This window comes from Choloepus didactylus, chromosome 18 (assembly GCF_015220235.1).
Source record: "Choloepus didactylus isolate mChoDid1 chromosome 18, mChoDid1.pri, whole genome shotgun sequence".
In the NCBI taxonomy this organism is placed as follows: domain Eukaryota; kingdom Metazoa; phylum Chordata; class Mammalia; order Pilosa; family Megalonychidae; genus Choloepus; species Choloepus didactylus.
In genome coordinates this window covers 5,933,681-5,955,829 of record NC_051324.1, presented here as the reverse complement: position 1 = coordinate 5,955,829, position 22,149 = coordinate 5,933,681, and the positions used below count along the sequence as shown (strand labels likewise).

The 22,149-nt window shown below is 41.2% G+C and overlaps 1 protein-coding gene across 6 annotated transcripts in view; it reads left to right on the top strand.

Annotated features, from left to right (window-relative positions):
* ARHGAP44 (Rho GTPase activating protein 44) overlaps positions 1-22,149 on the top strand; it is a 202,475-nt gene that overhangs the window by 107,116 nt on the left and 73,210 nt on the right. For all 6 annotated transcript variants that reach the window (XM_037808251.1, XM_037808250.1, XM_037808245.1 and 3 more), the window contains exons 2-4: positions 2,091-2,130; positions 2,527-2,631; positions 12,816-12,892. In XM_037808251.1, coding sequence (XP_037664179.1) covers positions 2,091-2,130; positions 2,527-2,631; positions 12,816-12,892 — 222 coding nt within the window. The remainder of the gene's footprint in view (positions 1-2,090; positions 2,131-2,526; positions 2,632-12,815; positions 12,893-22,149) is intronic.

Sequence of the window (22,149 nt, the reverse complement as noted above, 5' to 3'; positions counted from 1 at the left end):
GGGGTTTGCTCAGCTTCCTGAATATGTAGGTTTATGTCTTTTGCTGAATTTGGGAAGGTTTCAGGCATTATTTCTTCAAGTACTTTTCCAACCCCATGTACTTTTCTTATTTTCTGGGACTGACGACAGGAATGTTTGATCTTTGGTAGACTCACAAAGGACCCTGATTTGTTGTTGTTTGTTTAGTCTCTTTTCTCTTTGTTGTTCAGATTGGGTTATTTCTGTTGTTTTTTCTTCCAACCCCCCGATTCTTTGCTCTGTTCGCTCCACTTTGCTGTTGAGCTGATCCACTGAGTCTTTATTTATATTATTGTACTTTTCACCTCTAAAACTTCCACTTGATTCTTCTTTATATCTTCTTTTTCTTTACTGATACCTTATTTTTCATATGTTTCAAGTGTGCTTATGATTGCTCATTGAAGTGTTTTTATGTTGATAGCTTTAAAGTCTTTTTCAGGTAATTCTAATGTTTCTGTCATCTTGGTGTTTCATCTGTTGATTGCATTTTTTCATTCAATTTGAGATTTTCCCAGCTCTTGATATGGTGAGTGATTTTTTTTTTTTAATTGAAACCTAGACATTGTGGGCATTATATTATAAATGTTATTTAAACTTTGTCTTGTATCTAGCTTTCTCTGACACCACTCCAGCAGGGGAAGTGGGGGAGGGTGCTGCTTCATTATTGCCATGTGGAGGCCTTTGTTGACCACCCACCAAGGGGTAGCTGCTCCTCATAACTGCGGGGCAGGGGTGGGAGCCTGCACTGATCCCTCCCTGGCTGCAGGGTAAGATTGCCTCGTTATTGTTCCACTCGGCTTCCACTGGCAGTACAGAGAGGAGCCCTCGATTACAGCTGAGTGGCAGTGAGACCTCTGATTCTCAGCTAGGCCTCCCTTACACCACCCCAGCAATCAGGGGAGGGACATTTCATTACCAGCTGGTGTGTGTGTGGTGGTGGGGTGGGGGGTAGTTCTGGACCACCCATATGGTTTCCATCATCACTGCAGCAGGGGAGGGGCCTTCTCACTATCCGGCAGTGGTAAACATCCTGACCCCCCACTCAATGTTCCTTGATGCTGGAGGGTATGGTGGGGTGGGGGTGCCTCGTCTCTACTCAGCCTTTACTGACATAAGTGAGGTGGGGTAATAGTTTTTTCTGTGGTGTTTGGCTGGAGTGAACTGTTCTTTTCTAAAAGTTATCTTTTTTGTTAGGTTGCCCCTTTCCTGGCCCTTTGGCTAGAGAGAACAGACTTTTTTGCCTGTGCTCATTGGCATTTCAGGTTTGCCATCTTCTTCATCTCCAAATCTGGGATATGATAAAAATCAAAACAAAACAAAACCTCACCGTGTCATTCCTTAGGTCTGGAGGTGTCTGCAGTCTGCCTTCTCACTACATTTCAGACCTTTCTTATGTTTATTTTACATAATATCCTGGGGTTTTAGTTGTACTTAGCAAGAAGAACAGAGAAAAGTATTTCTACTGCATCTTCCCAGAAGCAGAAGTCCTCCCATTTATTTTTAATGGATCTTTTGTTCTTAAATATTTCATACACACATGACAGTCTTTGATAATTCCAATAATTAAAATGAATGTGGACATCTCAGGCTCTAGTTCCCACTTTCTGGTGAGCCTTGGACTTGGTTGCCAGAACTTGGAGGTGTGGGACGTGCATTTGTCACCGGGCCTTGCTACTCCTCCGTGTTTGCCCTTTAGTGATCCCTGCTCAGATTTCTGCTACTTTTAACACATTTGCTTGGGAGAGACTAAGGAGTCTGTATGAGGGATCCTGCTGAATTCCATACTTTAAAAAACATGTGACTGGAACAAAAGAAGTAAATTTATTGTCATTAATCCAAGTTCTACCCTGTAGCAGGAGACTCTTCAGTGTCTTTTTTGCCGTGTTTTCCGGGGTGCTGGTTATTTAAGTTTCCTGGCAAATTCCAGTCTTGTCTATTTATTCTTGTTAGAAATTCCTGCCGCTCATGAACACGTCTCTTTCTAGTCTTGCTAAATGTGAAGGGAGTGGGGAGTGATTATGAGACAGTGTTTCTCATTTTCTCCCTGATATGTTTCTTGATTTTCTCCTCAGGGCAGAGAAGACGGAAGTTCTGAGTGAAGACCTTCTTCAGGTAAGCTTGCCCGTCCTGTAGCTCGCAGACGCCAAAGACATTTCCCCTTTTCAAACTAAGCCCCTTCCAATACCGTTTGAACTGCTCCAACTGCTCCTAATGCAGACTCTTCAGAGACTCACCTTTTTATCCTTCACCACATTACACGGTGTTTTGAATAGTGGTTTAAGTAGGATATTTTCAGGAGGGAGTAAAGTCACTTCCAAAGATGTCCAGCAGGAGAAGACCGTTGTCTGCGCTCACTTATCACCCCTGTGGCCCGAGACATGGTGTCCCTGGCATTCCTCGTCTCTGGGGAACAGGGTCAGAGCCTTTTCCTGGGACGGTCCAGATCCCCTGTCCCCACTCTCCTGACCTTGCTCTCCGTCCACTGATGCCCCCACTGTCTGTCTGCAGGTGGAGAAGCGCCTGGAGCTGGTGAAGCAGGTTTCCCACAGCACCCACAAGAAGCTCACTACATGCCTCCAGGGCCAGCAGGGGGCAGAGGCCGACAAGCGCTCGGTAAGTGCCCACAAGCCAAGGGCAGGTGCACACCTGCCCACTGAGCTCAGGGGTCCCACTCCTGGGGCGCTGTTTGGTGTGACCATTTCCATGTCTGCAAATCGACCGAGCAGCCCAAGCGACTTGTTTCTGCTGTGGTCAGTCCTTCCCACCCCTTCTGGCTCTTTAGCCCTGCCTGAAGCATCCCCTGCCTTGCCTGGCAAGGTGACGTCCCTTCTTTTCCTCCCCCGGGTGGGGCACCTGGGAGGATAGCAGGGGTGTGCTTGAAATCCCAACTCTAGGAAGCTCTATCCTTGATGGGCATTTTACCCCTGGTTCAGTTCATTTGGAGATGCCGTTTGCCTCAGTGGTATCTTAAAACCTCCTGGAAAAAAAAAATTGTGCTGTGGTTTCAGAGGTTTCAAATGACCTGTTAGTTTTGCTATAAAGAAACAATAAAGAGGGCCTGCTAAAAAACATACCATAATGTCTGTTTATATAACTTACATTCATAATCACAGGCATTGTATGATATTTCACTTGCCATTTCTTGGTGTAAACAGTCTTTGCAGGATTACTTTCCTCTTAACCCTCATCCCCCCCCGCCAACACCACCAGAGTTTAAAAAAATATTCTTAGATGTTCCCATGGCTCTGTTACAGATGATAGGAAATTGCGGAGGTTTTCCCCATCTTTCCTTGACTTTGCAGTCCACGTGCTTGGTGTGTGTTTGGTTTTTTGGCCCAGAGTGACCGTCGAGTCCTGCTTCCGTGGGCTCTGTGATCCCCGCTTGCATCAGCCCCACTCCTGCGACTCCGCTGTAACCTGCACTGAAAGGCCTCTTCATTCCATCTCCCGTTGTGTGCACAAACCTGCTCTGCTTGCTCCGTCGTTCATTATGTCCTCTCTTCCTAGCCTTAGTTTCTCCTTTCTTCACATTCACCCTCCATCCCTTCACATTTAATGTGATTTACATCCTATAATACAGCCTCAAAATATTTTTGGAAAGTTTCCCTTCCTCCCTTTCCTACTGCTAAGGCCGTATTTCTAGCTGTGTGCCGGTGAATGTTTAACAGCTTCTCCGCCTCTCAAAAAAAAAGAAATGTATATTTATATATGCACACACAAAACATGTAGATGTTCAATGTAGATTTTATTGATACAAAGGATATCAATAAAACATAATTTACAAATTATAATAAAATTATAATACTCTTTATTGTAAGTTCCATACATCCAATTGATCTGTTGTACTAGAAATAAAATTTTCATGGCCTGGGAAAATATTTATGGAAGTAATGCTGCACATATCAGGAATTTCAAGAAGGGGAACCTGAACACTCTAAAGGGGTGGTTTGCAAAGCTTCTTTGCACGTGAAATCTTTTACCAAGCAGACATCTGAAGTGGGACCTCAGGCATGGTTCTGGCTGGGGGCTCGGGGATAAGATATAGTTACCTAGAACTGTGACTTTTTAATTGGATTAAGAGTTTTGCATATTATATCAGTTAGAAGGCGTCTGGCTTTCTGATTCATGGCGGCTTCAGCAAAAAAGGGACTAATTATCTCACTTAGTAAGAAGTCTGCAGTAACCGGTCCCAAGATTGATTCAGCAACTCTGGGTCGGCAACTCTGTGATGCTCTGGGCTTCACGTATGGTCCAGAGGTGGCTGCCACAGCTCCGGACATCACGCCTTCCTGTAACATCAAAGGCAGGAAGCATAAGGGTAGTGAGGTCAAAAGCTCTCTCTTCAGGCTTTTCTCCTCTTTATAAGGGAAGAAAATTCCTTGCCAGAAGAATTTATTTTATGTCTTCCTATCTGCAATGGAGGGGAAGGTTGAGAAGGTGAATATGTGTCAGAGAGAATAAATTTCCCAGGCCTGAGTTCAGTTTTCACAAGTTTTTTTTTTAAAGTAGTGCCAAAAGAGATTTAATAGGAAATACATTTAGTAATTCATAAGTAATTTAGCCTCTGATACTGAAATATGTGCCCAGTTCTTTGTGATGATCAGATAAGGAGCTGTATGGAGATCTGATGAATGGTGAAAAGCAAGAGAGATAAAAAGGGGTAGGGAGAACTAAAATTAATAAAAAGGAACAGAAAAATGTGGTGGGGGGAGAATGGGCAAGGGAGATGGAGTGTTAAGAAGGGGAGTCGAGGGACAGCTGAAGACAGCATGTTGGGTATAAATGCTTCTGAAATACAGTCCTGGGATTTTGGGATTAGAAGGGATTTTCGGTGTGTCCAGGTGTCCTGCATTTTAAAATTGAGCTCACTTAAGTTGTTGCATTTCTGTCATGAATCTTTCAACTAGTGCATTAGCTCTTTAGCCATTTAATGACACTTCACAACACAAACTTTTATTTTTAACATGAACCTTGAAAGGTTCAGTCCTGGAAACTGTCCACATGGGGATGGGGAGAAAAGTGTTTTTTGGTCACATTTACAGTGACCAGAGCAAAGTTATTCCCTGGTCCTGAGTCCAACCGTATTCCTTCCGGCTGACCAAGCATGTGTTGTGGGTGGAGAGTAGACTGGAGATGAATTATGTTTCCAGTTGCCTTCTTAGCCCATCCTAATTGCTGGTTCACGCATAGGTTTCCCCAGGACTCTCAATAAAATGAAGATGTTTGTTTTTTCACATCCTTCCTCATTGGGAAGTCATGTTCAGCAAATAAACTGTTGGTATGTGCAATTATTTCCCTGCCTTCTCCAGCAAATGCTTAGAAAGTGCTATGTCTGCTGTGCAGGGCAGGTGTGTGTGCCGAGCACTGAAATACAGCCTAGCGGGATCCTTGTCCTCTGGAAACTTGTAGTGTAGCGGGAAGTAGGCATTGCACTAATGGTTTATTAATCATTCAGAAAACGTCTTAGTGCTAAGCAGAATAGCTTCCGAGAAGGCTTTGCGGAGGAGGTGACTCTGAGCGTAAGCAGAAGGTAGCTGCAACTGGCAGGGCTAAGAGGACTTCCGGCACCCGGGACAGCAGGTGCAAACTTCCCAGAGATGGGAAAGCGTTTGGCACTTCTGCGTGACACAAAGGAGGCCAGAATGACAAGGAGAAGAGGAGAGACTGCAGGGACTGGCTCACGCCTTGTTGGCCATGGTCAAGATCGGGACTTGATTCCTGAGAGCAGTGGGAAGCTGAGGGCTTAATCAGCCGGAGAAACAGGATCACAGTTGTGGGCTGTGGCATGAAGACTGGGTTAAAGAGCTGGAGGTGGTGGTAGCAGTGAGGCCAGTTAGACGAGTACTGGAGACCAATACAGGTGAGATGTGATGGGGGCAGTCAAGAGGGAGAGAAATTGGCAGGTTTGGTAGATATTGGATGACTTGGTGAGTGAATGGATGTGGGGAGATGGGGAGAGGGGTTTCATGGTCTCTGGCTTGAGTAACTGTTGAATCCTTGGCCACTGATGAGGCACCTAGGGGAGAAATACAGAGTGAGAAGACAAAGGGGCCCATGAAGCAAGAACCCCAAGAACTGCTGCATAATCCATGCTCCACCTTGCCCAAGTGAGTGTTTAAAATGGAAATCATTTGCTGCCACTCTCCTGCTTAAATCGCGCTGAGGGATTCCCACTGCAGAATAAAATCCGAACGGCTTACCTTGGCCCGTAGACCCCACTAATTTGCCCTCTGCCTGCTTCTCTGAGCTCAGCGACTGCTCCCCAACTCCTCGGTGACCATCTTTCAGCCTCACTGACCTTCTGTTCCTCCACACACCAGCCTCGTACCTGCCTCGGGGCCTTTGCACTTGCTGCACCCTCCGTGTGGAATGTTTTCCCCAGCATTGCATGACTGGTAACGTCTTATTGTTCGGTTCTCAACTCGGAGGCCACTTTCTCTTGCAGATTAAATCGTGTCCCTCAAGAAGTCATGTTCCAGTCCTACTCCCTGGTCCTGTGGGGGTGAACTCGTTTGTAAATGGGATCTTTGGAGATCCTACTAAATGAGCCCAAACTGCATTAGGGTGAGCCTTAATCCAGTATTGCTGGGGCCTCATAAACAGAGGTTGGGATACAGGAGTCGGCGTGAGGTGGAGGCAGAAGGAGACAGATGGCCTTGTGATTGAGTGCTGGGTCGCCGGCAAGCCGCCAACAGAACGCTGCAGACTTTGGAGAAAAAGGACTTTCTGGAGTCTTGACTTTGGTCCTCCAGCCTCCAAACTGTGAGCCAGTGAATTCCTGTGGTTTAAGCCCAATGGCATATGGTGTTTTTCATGGTAGCCGTGGCAAGCCAAGACACCTTCTCAGTGCAACTTTCCTTAACTACTTCTTTTGCTTGCTCTTTCCCCACCCCCAATCCCATCACCCTATTTTATTTTCTTAATGGTGCATATTATTATCAGAAATCCTTGTGATCATTCATTGACTTCCTTGTCCACTCCCCATCACTGATCTGTCAGCTCCACGGGGGGCAGGGACCATGTCTCTCCATCACTGCTATATTTTCGGTGCTCAACACGGGGCCTGGTGCGTGGTAGACAGGGCTAAAAATAGATTTGAACCATGACTGGGTGGTCCATGAGGATTTTAAGCATGGAGCCTGCCTAGTACACCACAAGCCAGTCCGAATCCTTCCCCTTCTATACAGAAGCAATTTAGCACGATGGCCCTTGGTTTACACTCTGGAATCTGACTACCGGAGGCTTAAATCCAACTCTTCTGCTTCCTCATTAGGCATGGTCCTGGGGAAGTTAATTACCTTTGTAAGCCTTGGTGTCTTCATTTGGAAAACGGTAATAACCATTGTGATTCCCTGCACAGTAGGGTGGTTTGGGGAGTTGAATGAGGCATGCGTGTAAATGACTAGCACAAAATGCTTAGCACAAGTAAGTATTAAATAAAGGAAAGCAGCTGTTGTCCTTATACCCCTCCCTGTGGCCATTGAGAGCGCTGAGCACTGAGCAAATCTGGGGAGGGAGCCCCAGGAGAGCTAGTGGCTGCGGCTCTGAATTAGAGGTGAGCAGAGAGCGATTTTGAAGATGAGGGACATGCACTGTGTGTGTGCGTGTGCTGGGAGCAAGGCGGATATTAGAGTGAGACCTTTTGCCTTTGAGTGGTACTACAAACTGCATGGCTGTGGTCCAACATAACTTGTAGAGAAAACAGCCATCCCAGATGTGTCAGATGGATCACATCCAAACCTGGGGACCTGCCCTCCGCTCCCCTTCTTTCGTAAAGACACCAAGTCCCTGAAGGAGAAACTGCCCCAGCAGGGAGCTCGAACCAGGGGTGCTGGAGTCTCAGTAACCATCAGGTCACAGCTGCTTTTAAAGGAGTTTAGGGAATTTCCAAGTGGGGTTGCAGTGACTAGCTGACATTAAAGTTCCTTATTCCTTAGGGGGATCTTACAAAGTGGGGAGTAGGTACACGTTGATTAGTATGCTATGTATTCGTGTGCACTCTGATGAACTCTCTCTCCTGGACCAAAACTAGTGTAGCAGCAGGTGTGACTTACTTGCAGTTCTGTAGGGTGCATTCCCTTGATCGTTTTCTTGGAAAGTCCCTGCAGGACAATTATTTTTGTCTTCTGGAAATCCTTTCTCAGAAAGAGGTCTCTGCCAGCAATGCAGGCAGGCATTTTATTTTGCTTAACAGTTTCTATTAGGACTCTAGAGTCAGAAAAAAGCTTGTTTTAATGACTCCTTTTGGACCCAGAATGTCATTAGCTGGGATGAAGTTTGTTGCAGTCTTTTTACCTGGGCACTAATAGTCACCTAGGACCATGACTGGCTCTTTCTGCCGAGGTCCTTGGCAGTGGAGGCAAAAAATTTCACCAGCTTTTGTGGATCTTTAGGTGATTTAATCTTTCTAAGACTCGATATCTGTGTATGTGAAATGGGGCGAATGCAGCTAGTACCCCAGGTAAAGGAAGGTCCTTATGCTCAGTGTGATCACTACAGAGCCTGGCACTGCTGTCCCTTCATCTCAGAGAACTTCTTCAGAAGTCAGAATAATTCATAAACCGTTGTGGGTTACAGTCCATTAACTTCCGTTCTTCTGCCCCTGTGTAGATTGTCACTCTCTCCTCTTGACGAGAAGGTATACCACCTGAATCCGTTTCTTCCTTTTCTTTTCATTGGAGAAGAAACAATTTAGAGACTTGAAGCATGTACACGAATAAAACAATCATCATTTATTTCCTCTGACCTTTTACCTGATTGACCCTGTACCCCACCCTCAGAACCCAGGCACTCAGATGTGCGGCAACGTCTCTCCAAGACTCTGAGGATTGCCTCTGCCAAAAGTGTAAGCCCTGGTTTGTGACTGTCACACCATCAGTAGGGGACTTGTTGAAACAAATTGTTATTTTCGTTCAGTGATCTATGTAGCTATTAAAAAAAATGCAGCAACTCTATATGTAACAATAGGAAATGACATAGAAGATATCTTTTTACGTGAAAAGGAAAGCAAGGCACAGAGTGGTGTATGTATGAGTGATGTATATGGTGGATAACATAGTGGTGGCAATAGGTATATTTAGGTATATAGTATGAATATAGGAATGGTATATATAGGGATATGTATACTATATATATGTCCATACATGGTTGGGGATATAAATATATATGTATATATAAATATATATAAAATATATGTAATTGAATCTGCTTAGAATATTATAGAAGGGCACCCCCAAACCTGGTCATGGTCGTGGTCTCTGGTGAGGGGAGCTAGAAACATCTCCAGACGTTGCCACACGTGCCCAGGTGGGCAAACTCATACCTCTCAAAAACTACATCTTATCCTAGGCTCTGTCTCTGAAGCATAAACAGAAATATTTGCCTATTCAACAATTTTTTCCTCTTTAACCACATTAGACATCTTTCTAAAATGTCCTTAAAATAACTTTTTTAAAAATACGGGTGGGGATGGATGCTCTCCTAAGAATTGTTTACTTAGTGAATGGCCTTGTTCTTAGGAAATGTTCATGAAGGTATTAAATATCAAGGAACATAATTTATACAACTTACTCTCAAATGTTTAGAAAACAGACGGAAAATGGATAGATGGACAGATTAGCTAGAATAATACGGCCAATGTTGGCAAAATGTTAAAAGTTGGTGAATCTGGTGTCTGGGTGGAATGTATGCTAGAGTTCTCTTGTATTGGTTTTGTATTATTTTTGCAGCTGTGCTATAAATTTAAAAGTATTTCAAAAGAAATTTTTTTTTTTAATTATTGTTTCCTGTGCCTTTAATTAAGTCTCTGGAAACTTGTACCTAATAGCTTTGTAGGACAACCAGAAAATGGTGTTTAAAATTTAGTTGTATTAGTACTAAGTTGCCTGGTCTGGTTTATATGAAGAAAAATGTCTGATTTTATTTGAAATGATGGGGTGAAGTGTTTGTCCCCTGAGTGGAGTCAGCAGAGGGGTGTGTCTAAAGGCAAGGAGGAGAATGTATTTTAGACCCTTGAGGTTCTTATCCACACGGGGTCCCGGGCCGTCTCCAGCTGGATTTATCCTGGAACCACGTGAGCGTCCACATCATCCTTGGGACTGACCTGCTTCCCAAGGTCTTCCCTGGAGACTCCTTACAGCAGATCAGGTCTCCCAGGGATGCTCAAACCAGATTCTTAAATTCTGGTGGGTGGAGCCCAAAAATCTATCGCCAACTCGATCTCTCTGCAGTGGATGGAATCACGTCCCCTCCCCTCCCCTCCACCTCCAGACATGTTCGATTCTTAGCCCCCAGTCCTGTGTGTGTGAACACGTATGGAAATAGGACTTTTGAAGGTCCTGTTTGGATGAGGCCAGACTGAATCCGGGTGGGTCTTAATCCAGAATGGCTGAAGTCCTCACCAGCCAAGGAAACGGGATGCAGAAGAAGCCAGAGAAGGCGAGAGAGAGAGATCGCCGTGTGACGGAAGCAGAGGAGCCTCTACAAGCCTCAAACCCCAAGGGTTGCGGCGAATCAGCAACATGATGCTACAGACTTGGGGGGAAAGCATGGCCTACTGATACCTTGATGTCAGTCTTCTGTCCTCCACACTGTTAGCCAGTAAATTCCTGTTCTTTAAGCCAACTGTTCGGTGGTATTTGTCTTAGCAGCTCCAGCAAACTAAGACTCCCTCTTTCAAGTCACTCAGTTGTCTGTCTCAAGGTTGAGTGATTTAATCTGATCATATTCTCCTCACCCAAGCCCTCCAGTGGTTCCCAGATGCCCTTAGTGTAAAACCCCAGTGCCTCTCTCTGGCTGGCAAGGCCCCACACGATCTCACGCTGTTCTCCTTGTCACTCCGAGTCCTCCTTGGAGACCGCGAGCACGCCACTCTGGTCCCCACCTCAGGGCTTCTTTACTTGCAGTTCTTCTGCCTGCAGTACCCTTTCCCAAATCTTCTCAAGGCATGGCTGCCTCTTTCTCTTACTTCAGGCTGTGTCTTAAAAGCACCTCCTCAGAGATGCCTTCCCTCACCACTGACCCCAAAACCCCTGCTCTCCTCTATCCATTACCCTGCCCTCTGGTTTCCCACAGCCCTACCAGCTATTTGGAATTTTCCCTTCATTGTTTCTGGGTTTATTATGGTTTCTGGGTTATTATTATTGTTTCCCCCACTCCCCACTGGATATACCTCTAGTGGGGTACCTAGGTATGCGCTTCATGAAGATCAGATTAATAAATTGATCATAGATGAAGCTCTCTATGTCGTAAAGCTCTGGGCTCCATGTAACTTGGTCGATTTTTTCTTTTGAAGAACTCCCTGGGCAGCCCTGCAGGCTGGAGGGCCTGAGGCTGTGCTGGCAGTTTTCACCTGATTATTCTTGTCCCGCTGTCTATCTGTGTTGTTGGCCTAGACCCAGTAAGAAGGGGGCTTGTCCATACTAGTGAGGGACTTGTGGTCCCACTCCGGCAGGCGAGTACCTGCTCGAGCCACGGGATTGCTACACTCTGCAGCAGCCTGTGCCTCTGCTAATTAATCAATCAGTTTATGTATTTATTATGGTAAATACACATAATATAAATTTTGTCATTTAAAGGATTCAGTCTGGTGACTAGTACATTCTCGATGTTGTGCAACCATTGCCGCCAGAACGCTTTCATTACTTCAAAATAAAAACCCTGCATCCCTTAAACTCTCACTCCCCATTCCCCCTTCCTCCCCCAGCCCTGGCAACCACCGATCTGCTCTCCGTCTTGTGGATTTGCCTCTTCTGGATGTTTCATATAAATGGAATCCTACAATATGTGTCCTTTTGTGGCTGGCTTCTTTCACTCAGTGTGATGTTTTCAAGCTTTGTCCATGTTGTATCAAGCATAAGGATTTTATTCGTTTTATGTCTGAATAATCTGTTTTATGTGTAGACCACATTTTGTATATCCATTCATCTGTCGACGGATGCTTGGGTTGTTTCCATCTTTCAGCCACTGTGAATGGTTCTGCTATGAACCCTTGTTTACAAGTTTTTATTTGAACACCTTTTTTTAATTCTTTTGGGTATATACATAGGAGTGGAATTGCTACGTCATATGGTACTTCTGTGTTTAACTTACTGAGGAACCACCAAACGGGTTTCCAAAGGGGATGAACTGTTTTACATTCCCACTGGCAATATATGAGGTTTCCAGTTTCTCCACATCCCCACCAACACTTGTTATTTTCTGTCTTTTGATTATTTCCATCCTAGTGGTGTGAAGTGGCATCTCATTGTGATTTTGATTTGCGTTTCCCAAGTGACTAATGATGTAGAGCATCGTTTCATGTGCTCTTTGGCACATATCTTCTTTGGAGTATGGCTTTATTTTGAGGCATACCTTCTTTTACATGATAATTCTGTGTGAATGCTTTTCTCCTTTCTTAACCATAAACTTCCTCCCTTATAAAATGGGGCTGATAATATAAAGCATTGCTCAAATCTTTAAGCTAACATAATTTTGAAATTTTCTCTTTTTCCCTTCTTGCTGTCCCACTTCATTTCAAAATGCAGCCTGTAAACTTCATGCTTATTTTTTCAAAGTGGCTAATTTAATTCAGTTTTAATTTTCTGAGTTTCACGTCTCTGAGTCTAATCTAGCATTGTTATACTGTGAAGTTTTTAGCATTTTTATACTAAAATATTTTTAGATTTAAACATATTTTAAAGACAGTTTCTTAGCTAATGACTGTGATGTCTGGACAAGTATTTCTGAGTTTTTGCTATTTTAGAGGAAGTGGGTGACTGTTGAAAATGATTTTCATTACAACATTGTTTCCTTTTCAGAAAAAGTTGCCGTTGACAACGCTGGCTCAATGTTTGATGGAAGGGTCAGCTATCTTAGGTGATGACACACTGCTGGGGTAAGTCCAAATTGGGGTAAGTTCCCATTCCTCAAAAGGGGACTGAAATCCTAAGGGGAGCACTGAGGACACCCAAAGCCTGAAGGGGGACCTGGGTGAGGAAAAGAAAAGATTATCAGTGAGAAATCAAAACTCTAGGCTCCAATGGTATGAGTGCACAGTGGGGTAACTACCCCACGGAAAAATTAACATAGAGCTGTTGAAGGACAGTGGAGATCCACAGGGCTCCAGCAGAAGCAAATAGGAACCCTCTCTGTAAGTTGCTTTCCAGTGTCAGAGCCCGTGGGGTTCCCGAAGAACAACCCCAGCTGGTTCTGAGCTCAAAATAAAACAAACTTAAAATAGAATCATCATGGGGGAGAATCTGCAGGCACAATCAACAGGAGAATTAGTACCCTAAGAACTAAAAATAATAGACCAATGTGAAAGAAAGTACAGAATAATTCTGTTTAAAACGAAATTCTAAAAATTAAGCAATGGCAGAAATTTCCTTGGCAAAGAATTAAACAGTATGAAGACAGAATAGGCAGATTTGAAGAAAAATCAAATTGAACTTTAAAAAATAAAATACTTATGATTTTGAAACTTAATTGAGGTAAACTGGATATCACAGCGAAGTAGGGAATTGTTGAATTTGAAAACAGATCTGAAATCATCACTTAGAATGAATAGAATGAAGTATAACCAATGAGGATACAGACATTGTTAAATTAAGAGACACAAATGATAGAATGAAAAGGTGCAATTTTATGTCCATTAGGAGTTCCTGAAGAAGAAAGTAGAGAGAAGGGGGAGATTATGGTTGCAATGTTTTTCCCCAGATTTGAAGAAAAACATGTCTTTAGATTTAAGAAGCACAAAAAATCCTGATGGAGATCAGTAAAAGGAACTTTGTTCTTGGACATGTTGTAGTAAAACTGCAGCTCATTAACAAAAAAGAGAAAAATTTAAAAGCAACTGGAGAAAAAGACAAGAGTAGCTACAAAAGAGAAATAAGACTGACAGCTGACTTCTTATTTGTCATCAAAAATGTGACAGGATTGTGAGGCATGCACCTAAGTGAATGGCTCTTAAGGACAGCATTTTGAGTGAAATAAGCCAGAAATGAAAAGACAAACATTGCAACTCCTCACCAGTACAGACTCACTATAATGTGCAAACTCTGAGAATTGAATCTTAGAGCGCAGGTTATCAGGGGAAGGCTTATTGTAAAGGTCCCTAGATTGTAAGCTCTTAAAGCAGTCACATCTATCCCTGAGTTGTAGCGGTTATCTCTAAATTCTGAAATGCTGAGCTCTTTGTGTATAACCTGGTCGGTCCCTGGAACTTAAAGTATCTGTGTGACACCTGAGACTCAGAGCTAGAGCTCGGCAGATATGAATGTCAGTATTACCTCATACAGCAACTATACAAAAGCTGAAAAAGAGTTCAGACTTCAATTACAGATATGAATAAGGCGGATCTGGTTCGGACTAAGGCAAATCAGACTGAAGGGTAAAGGACGATATTGACTATTTTTTTAAAACTTCAACTTCTGTGAGAGACCAAAGGAAGAGATATTTACTTGGTGCAAAATCTTTATTTTCTGTAGCACACTAAATAATTTAACTTGTATGGTCAGTTTATTCAAATACCGTAATTACATGGAACTTTGAATAGGGAGTGAAATCTGCTTGGTTTGTGCAGGTTAGTGTGAAGCCCTGATACATCCCAAAGTAATTTGGGCAGAGAATAAAGATATATTTGTGAAGCCCCCCTGAGGGACTGGGGAAAAATATGGAAACATTAAACTTCCTCATGTGGGGAATTTCTGATATTCTCACAATCATTGGAGACTACCATTGTAGTAGGCCAAGTCATTGATCTTGGGACTTTCTCTTATGAAGCTTGTTACTACAAAGGAGAGGCTAAGCCTACTCATAATTGTGCCTAAGAGTCTCCCCCAGAGAGCCTCGTTTGTTGCTCAGATGTTGCCTCTCTCTCGCTCAGCCATCTCTGCAGGTAAATTAACTGCCTTCCCCGCTATGTGGGACGTGACTCCCAGGGGCGTAAATCTCCCTGGCAATGCAGGATATGACACCCAGGGATGAGCTGGACCCAGCATCGTGGGACTGAGAAAGCCTTCTTGGACCAAAAAAGGGAAGAGAAATGAAACAAAATAAAGTTTCAGTGGCTGAGAGATTTCAAATGGAGTTGAGAGGTCACTCTGGAGGGCATTCTTATACACTATATAGTTATCCTTTTTAGTTTTTAGTGTATTGGAATAACTAGAAGGAAATACCTGAAGCTGTTGAACTGCAACCCAGTAGTCTTGATCTTTGAAGACGATTGTGTAACTATGTAGCTTACGTGGTGTGACCATGTGATTGTGAAAACCTTGTGGCTCATACTCCCTTTATCCTGTGTATGAACAGATGGGTAGAAAAATGGTAACAAAAATTAAATGAATAATGGGGGGTTGGTGGGATGGGATGTTTTGAGTGTTCTTCTTGTATTTTTATTCTTATTTTTTTGAGTAATGAAAATGTTCAAAATTGATTTTGGTGATGAATGCACAAGTATATGATGGTACTGTGGACGATTGTATGCTGTAGATGATTGTATGGCATGTGAATATATCTCAGTACTGAATTGACAAAATAATAAATGACAGGAAATATTGGAGGAATGTCTCAAAGTATTGTGTTAAAATACAAGAAAGTTAGAATTCTGTAATAAACTAAATTATTCAAGAAAGGGGAAAATAAAGATATTTTTAGGCAAGATTTAGAGAATTTACTGTTTGCATAGTTAATCTTACGTGAAATAGATTCATAATATTCTGTGAAATAGACTGTTCAGAAGAAAACAAGTGAAATGCAAGTCGCAGGGCAGGAAGAAGAAACTGGCGAATGTGTAAAGAAATCTAAAGAAGCATTGTTTTAAAAAAGTAGCAATATGATAATGACTAATTTGGTGGGGGGCTTAAAGTAAAGTGAAACTAAAATAGTAGTAACATGAAACATTGGAGGGGAATCTTAGTATTTCAAACTCTTGTATGGTTTAACAGGAGGATGAAGGTATTAACATTTAAATTTAGAGCGAAGTGGACTGTTAGAGAAGTAAGAGTGACAAAAAGGAATAGGAAAAGAATGCATAATTTCCGAACCAGTAAAAGGATGAAAGGGAAAGAAATAAAATAGAAAAATACCACAGAAGGGAACAATGGTGAAAGAAGGAAACAAAGAAAAAGCATAATAAATAGAAAGCAGAAAATAAAGGTAACAGCAATTACTTCATATATGTCTGTGATCATAATAAGTGCAAGAGGAATTAATTCAAGTGTTTGAAATATAGAGACTCTCAGGAAAAACAAGAAATCCAGTTTTATGCTATTTCCAATGACACAGCAAGGTTGGAAGTAAGGGGTGCAAGACTTCCAGGGAGAGATGCCCGATTGAATGCACATGTTGAATTTTATTCCCTTCCAAAATCCATTAAAGCTGCAATATATGGATTTTTTTTTCCCGTAAAAGATATAAACCTACAAAGGCTAGAAAAACAGAAGAGAAGACAACAAGCTAACAACACAATTTTGTTAGCTGTAAAGCATGTATGTGTAACTGACTTAGCAAGCCTTCAGAAAACTGAATCCCAAGCTAGAAGCAAGATATGCTGAGATCCAACTTAATTTATACCATGACATGCTTACAAGGCACCAGATACCTCTGGAATAAGGGGTCTTTGGGAACGGGGTGGATAAATAAAATGACGAATGTTGGTTGAAAGCTATTCCGGCAACACGAGGATCCCTTAAAAGCTCCTCTCAGGGAGACTTGTTCAGACACCTACTCCAGCTCAAGTCAGGGGCTTTATTCCGTGGAAGAATGTGCCAGAGCATCCCTAGACCGAGGGGCCCCAGGCACGGTGGAATGTCAGGGTGCCCTTCAGTGAAGCAGGCGATTTAATGAGTTAATGCATACTGGCTGCTCAGACCCCTCAGCTGTCTTCCTCCACTCTGCAGACCCATGGCCTTACCCTCTGGGCAGGAAGTTTCAAGAGCTTCTCTGGGGAATCTGGCTGAGACCCCAGGACATTGGAGAGGGGCTGGTGCCCTGGCCAGTGGCCAAGCCGTGTCACCCTTTAGAGAAGCTCTCAACTGGCGAGCCTCCGTCACATGCTCAGAGCTTTTTAGTGTCTGCCTTTAAATACAGACAGACCCCCCAAAATCACCAGACACCTGAGGAAAGTCTCTCATCTGAAACCCAAAGACCAAACAATTGGGGAGGCAACAGGGAAATGCAATTTGGAAGAAATAGGGATGCGGAGGTCAGGGGAGAAGATTTTGGAGAAATTATTTTATTTTCACGGGACAAGAGAAGATAATGTCTTCATGAAATAAGAAGAGGATGTTAATAAATATCCGCAGGAAAGACACATTCCAGGATTAAAAAATCTCGTAGAAATGAAAAATATGACAGCAGATATGAAAATTTCAGTAGAATGTTCAGAAGATAAATTTGAAGAAATTATCCATTAAGAAAAGAACAAAAAAGACAAGGAAGTCTTATATCTGAGTCACAGGAATTCTTAGAAAAGGAGAGGAAAACAATAACAATAAAAAACAATCTGAAAGAATTTTCCAGAACTAAAGGACATGAATTTCTATATTGAAAGACCCATTGGAAACCCCATATAATGGAATAAAATAAAACTATACCAGGGCTCTGTATTACGAATACTGGTAACAAAAAAAAAAAAAAAAAAAAAAGATTCTACAGCCTCCTAGAGAAAAGAATAGCCACATACAAAGGATCAGAAATCTGAATGTTTCTAGACCTGTTAACAAGCAGTGATGGGAGCTAGAAGATGATTCAGCCATGCCTTCAAAATTCTGAAGGAAAATGTGTTCAGCATAGAATTTAGTATCCCGCCTGACTGTTGATCAATGAGAGGATGGAAGAGAATTTTGGGAAATGCAAAAGGTTTCAAAAACCTGGCTTCCCACACTCTCATTCTCAGGAAGCCGTAACAGGACGGGCTCCTCAATGAGGGAGTAATTAAGAAAGAGGTAGACACGGGAAATTTGTAAATAGGAGATACAGCGTAGGATGAATCCCAGGCAATGGTGAAGGAAGGTTCCAGAAAGACAGTTGCATCCTTGGAAAAGAGGGTAAATTGAGTTCAGATTGGCATGAGTCCGGGACAGGCTAATTCAAGAAGATGAAATACATTCACATAAGTATAGTTCAGTGTCTTGAGAGGCAAATTGGAAAAGTGGCAGAGAAACTGGGGCTCAGTCAGATCCGTCGAAAACTAAGCAAGGAAATCAAGACAGGCAGTTATTAACTCCAGGGAGAACAAATAAATGTACAGGAGAGAGTGGTCATAGTTGACTAACTGGTTTAGCTCCAGATACCACACGGAGTCAAAATATATAGTGTAAATGTTGAATATCAACTGAAATGGGGTCACGGGAAATATAAAGATAGCTAAAGTCTCATTTCCAGAGTGGAGGCAGTAGATGATGCTTAAAATTTAAAAATTAAGATGTAGCATTAGAAATAGGGAGGTAAGTCCTAGAAAAATGTGATTAAAGGCACCGTTAATAAGGTACAAAGATAAACTGCAACCTGGGAGTTAGTTTTCTATGAATATGAAAAAGAATTAGAATCCCACTATATATCCACACATATATGTAGTTATGTAAAGAATTCCTGCAAACAAATTCAAATAAATGGATCCCAAAACAAAAACGCCAAAGAATATGTTTAGGCATTTGATGGAAGAGGCATCCTGAAAGCCCCAAAATATATGAAGAGATACTCAGTCTCACCAGCAGACAAGGAAATGAAATTTAAAACTGGAATGTGATAAAATTCCATATCCACTAGTTTGGCAGAAATTACAAAGTCTACACATTCAGGAGATGGCAGGGGTTGGGAGCAGTGGGAGCTCACAAACAGGCTGGTGAGAAGTGAGAACAATTTGACAGTATTTCTTAAGGTAAAGGAAATGGATATATTTTCTCCTTTGCACAGAAAAACTCTCACACATGCAAAAAGAGATTTCTGAGTGTATGTGTGTGTGTATTTTTTATCAAGTAGACATTTTGCAATTATTTTTTCCAAGTCTCTGGCTTTCATTTTCATTTTCTTAATGTATCTCAGAGCAGAAGTTTTTAATTTTGATGAAATCTAATTTAATCACAATTCTTTTATGGAGTATGTTTTTTTTTTTTTATTAGAGCAGTTGTAGGTTTACATAAAAATCATACAGAAAGTACAGAATTCCCTTGTGCCCCCCCCAAACACAGTTCCCTGTAATTAACACTTTGCATTAGTGTGATACCTTTTTTACAATTGATGAAACAGTATTACAATTGTGCTATTAACTACAGTCCATAGTTTACATTACAGTTCACTCTGTGTTATACAGTTGTATATGTTTTTTTCATTAGTTTGTTTTTATCCTGGTAACATTTACATTAAAATTTACCACTTTCAAACATGTAATTATTAATTACATTATTAATTATTAATTATATTCACGTTGTGCTACCATCACTACCATCCATAACCAAACTTTTTCAGCACTCCCAACAGAAATTTGGTACTAATCAAATACTAATTCCCCATTCTCCACCAATACCCTGATCCCTGGAAGCTGTATTTTAGTTTTGCCTCTATGAATTTGCATATTTTAATTATTTCATAGACATGCAGTCATACAATATTTGTTCCTTTGTGTCTGGCTTATTTCACTCAACATGATGTCTTCAAGGTTCATCCATGTCATAGAATATATCAGAACTTCACTCCTATTTATGGTCAAATAAGATTCCACTGCACATATATACCATATTTGGTTTTTTCATTCAAAACTATGTACTCTTGCGTTGCTTCCACTTTTTGACAGTTGTGAAGAGTGCCTCCATGAACATTGGTATGCAAATATCTGTTAGAGTCCCTGCTTTCATTTCTTTTGGGTATACACCTAGAAGTGGAATTGTTGTGTCATACAGTAATTCTATACTTTCCAAGGAACCATCTTTCACAGCAGCTGCACCGTTTTACATCCCCACCAACAATGTACAAGGGCTCCTATTTCTCTACATTCTCTCCAACACTTATTTTTAAAATTTAAAAAAATTTTGTAGTAGCCAATTTTGTGAAGTAGTATAGTGCGTGTTGTTTTTTTCCTTCAATTTTTTTTTCAGTTATTTAATTTAAATTGTGGTAAAGTATACATAACATCAGAATCATTTTAGCCATTTTAAGTGGATAATTCTGACTTTTAGTACATTGACAACACTGTGTGACATTTGCCACTGTTTCCAGACTCTTTTCATCATCCTAAACCAAAACTCATACTCTCTTAGCAATAACTCCCGTTCTTCTCTCCCCAACTCCTGATAACTGTTGTACCGTTTTCTGAATCTATGTATTTTAGTATTCTAAGTATTTCATATAAAACATACAATATTTGCCCTTTTGTGTCTGGCTTATTTCACTCAACATGCTTCAAGGTTCATCCATGCTGTAACATGTACAATTCATTTCACTTTTTTATGGCTGAATAATATTCCATTGTATTTACCACAATGTATATTGTGTATATTCCAATGTATATACCACATTTTGTTTCCACGTTTTGTTTATCTAGTCCTTGTGGTTTTGATTTGAATTTCCATAATGACTAATTTTGTTGAGCATCTTTTCATGTGCTTTTTGGCCATTCATATATGTTCTTTTCAGAAATGTGTGTTCAAGCCTTTTGTCTAATTCTTAATTGAGTTGGCTTTTTTCTTATTGGTTGTAGGAGTTCTTTATATATTCTAGATATTAAACACTTAACAGATATTTTGTGTCCAAATATTTTCTCCCATTCTGTAGATTGTCTTTTTACTTTCTTGATAAAGTCCTTTGCATAAAAGTTTTTAATTTTGATGAGGCCTCATTTATCTATTTTTTTCCTTTTTTTGCTCATGGTTGGTGTAAAATCCAGTAAGAAATTATTGCCTGACACAAGGTTCTGAAGATATTTCCCTATGATTTCTTAAAGTTTTGGTTCTTACATTTAGGGCTCTGATCCATTTTGAGTTAACTTTTGTTTATGGTGTGAGGTAGGGGTCCACATTCATACTTTTCCTTATGGTTATCCAGTTTTCCCAGCACTGTTTGTTAAGAGATAGTCTTTCCTTTTTGAGTGGGCTCGACAACCTTGTCAAAAATCAGTTGGCTGTAAATGTGAGGATTTATTTCCTAATTCTCGATTTGATTCCATTGGTCTTTATGTTGGTCCTTGTGCGATTACCATGCTGTTCTGATTACTGTGGCTTTGTAATGAGTTTTAAGACCAGGGAGTGTGAGTCCTCCAATTTCATTCTTCTTTTTCAAGATGACTTTGGCTGTTTGGGACCCCTTATGCTTCCACATAAATTTGATGACTGGTTTTTAAATCTCTGCAAAGAAAGTTTTTGGAATTTTGATTGGGATTGCATTGAATCTATAACTCACTTTGAGTAGAATTGATATATTAACACTATTTAGTCTTCCAATCTATGAGCAAAGAATGTCCTTCGATTTCTTGAGGTCGTCTTTAATTTCTTTCAACAGTGTTTTGTAGTTTTCTGGGTATAAATCCTATATATTCTTGGTTATATTTATTCCTATATATTTGATTCTTTTAGTTGCTATTGTAAATGGAAGTTTTGTTCTTGATGTCCTCTTCAGATTGTTCATTAGTGTATAAATACACCATGATATTTGTGTATTGATCTTTTGTTTTGTTTTTATTTATTTATTATGTGTGTATTGATCTCCTACCCTGCCACTTTGCTGAGATTATTAGCTTTAGGAATTTTTTGGGATTTTTATATATAGTTTCCTGCCATTTGCAAATAGGGAAGGTTTTACGTTTTCCTTTCCATTTTGGATGACTTTTATTTCTTTTTCTTGCCTAACTGCTCTGATTAGAACTTCCAGTACAGTACTGAAGGACACTGGTGACAGTGGGCATCCTTGTTCCTGATCTTAGGCAAAAGCTTTCACTCTACCATTGAGTATGATGTCAGCTGTGGATTTATCACGTAGGTTCTTCAGCATGTTAAGGATGTTGTCTTCTATTCCTGTTTCCTGAGTGTTTTTATCATGAGGGGGTGCTGGATTTTGTCAAATGCTCTTTCTGCGTCAATTAAGATGATCATGTGGTTTTCCCCTTCATTCTGTTTATGTAGTGTATTAAATAAATTGATTTTCTTATGTTGAAGCACCTTT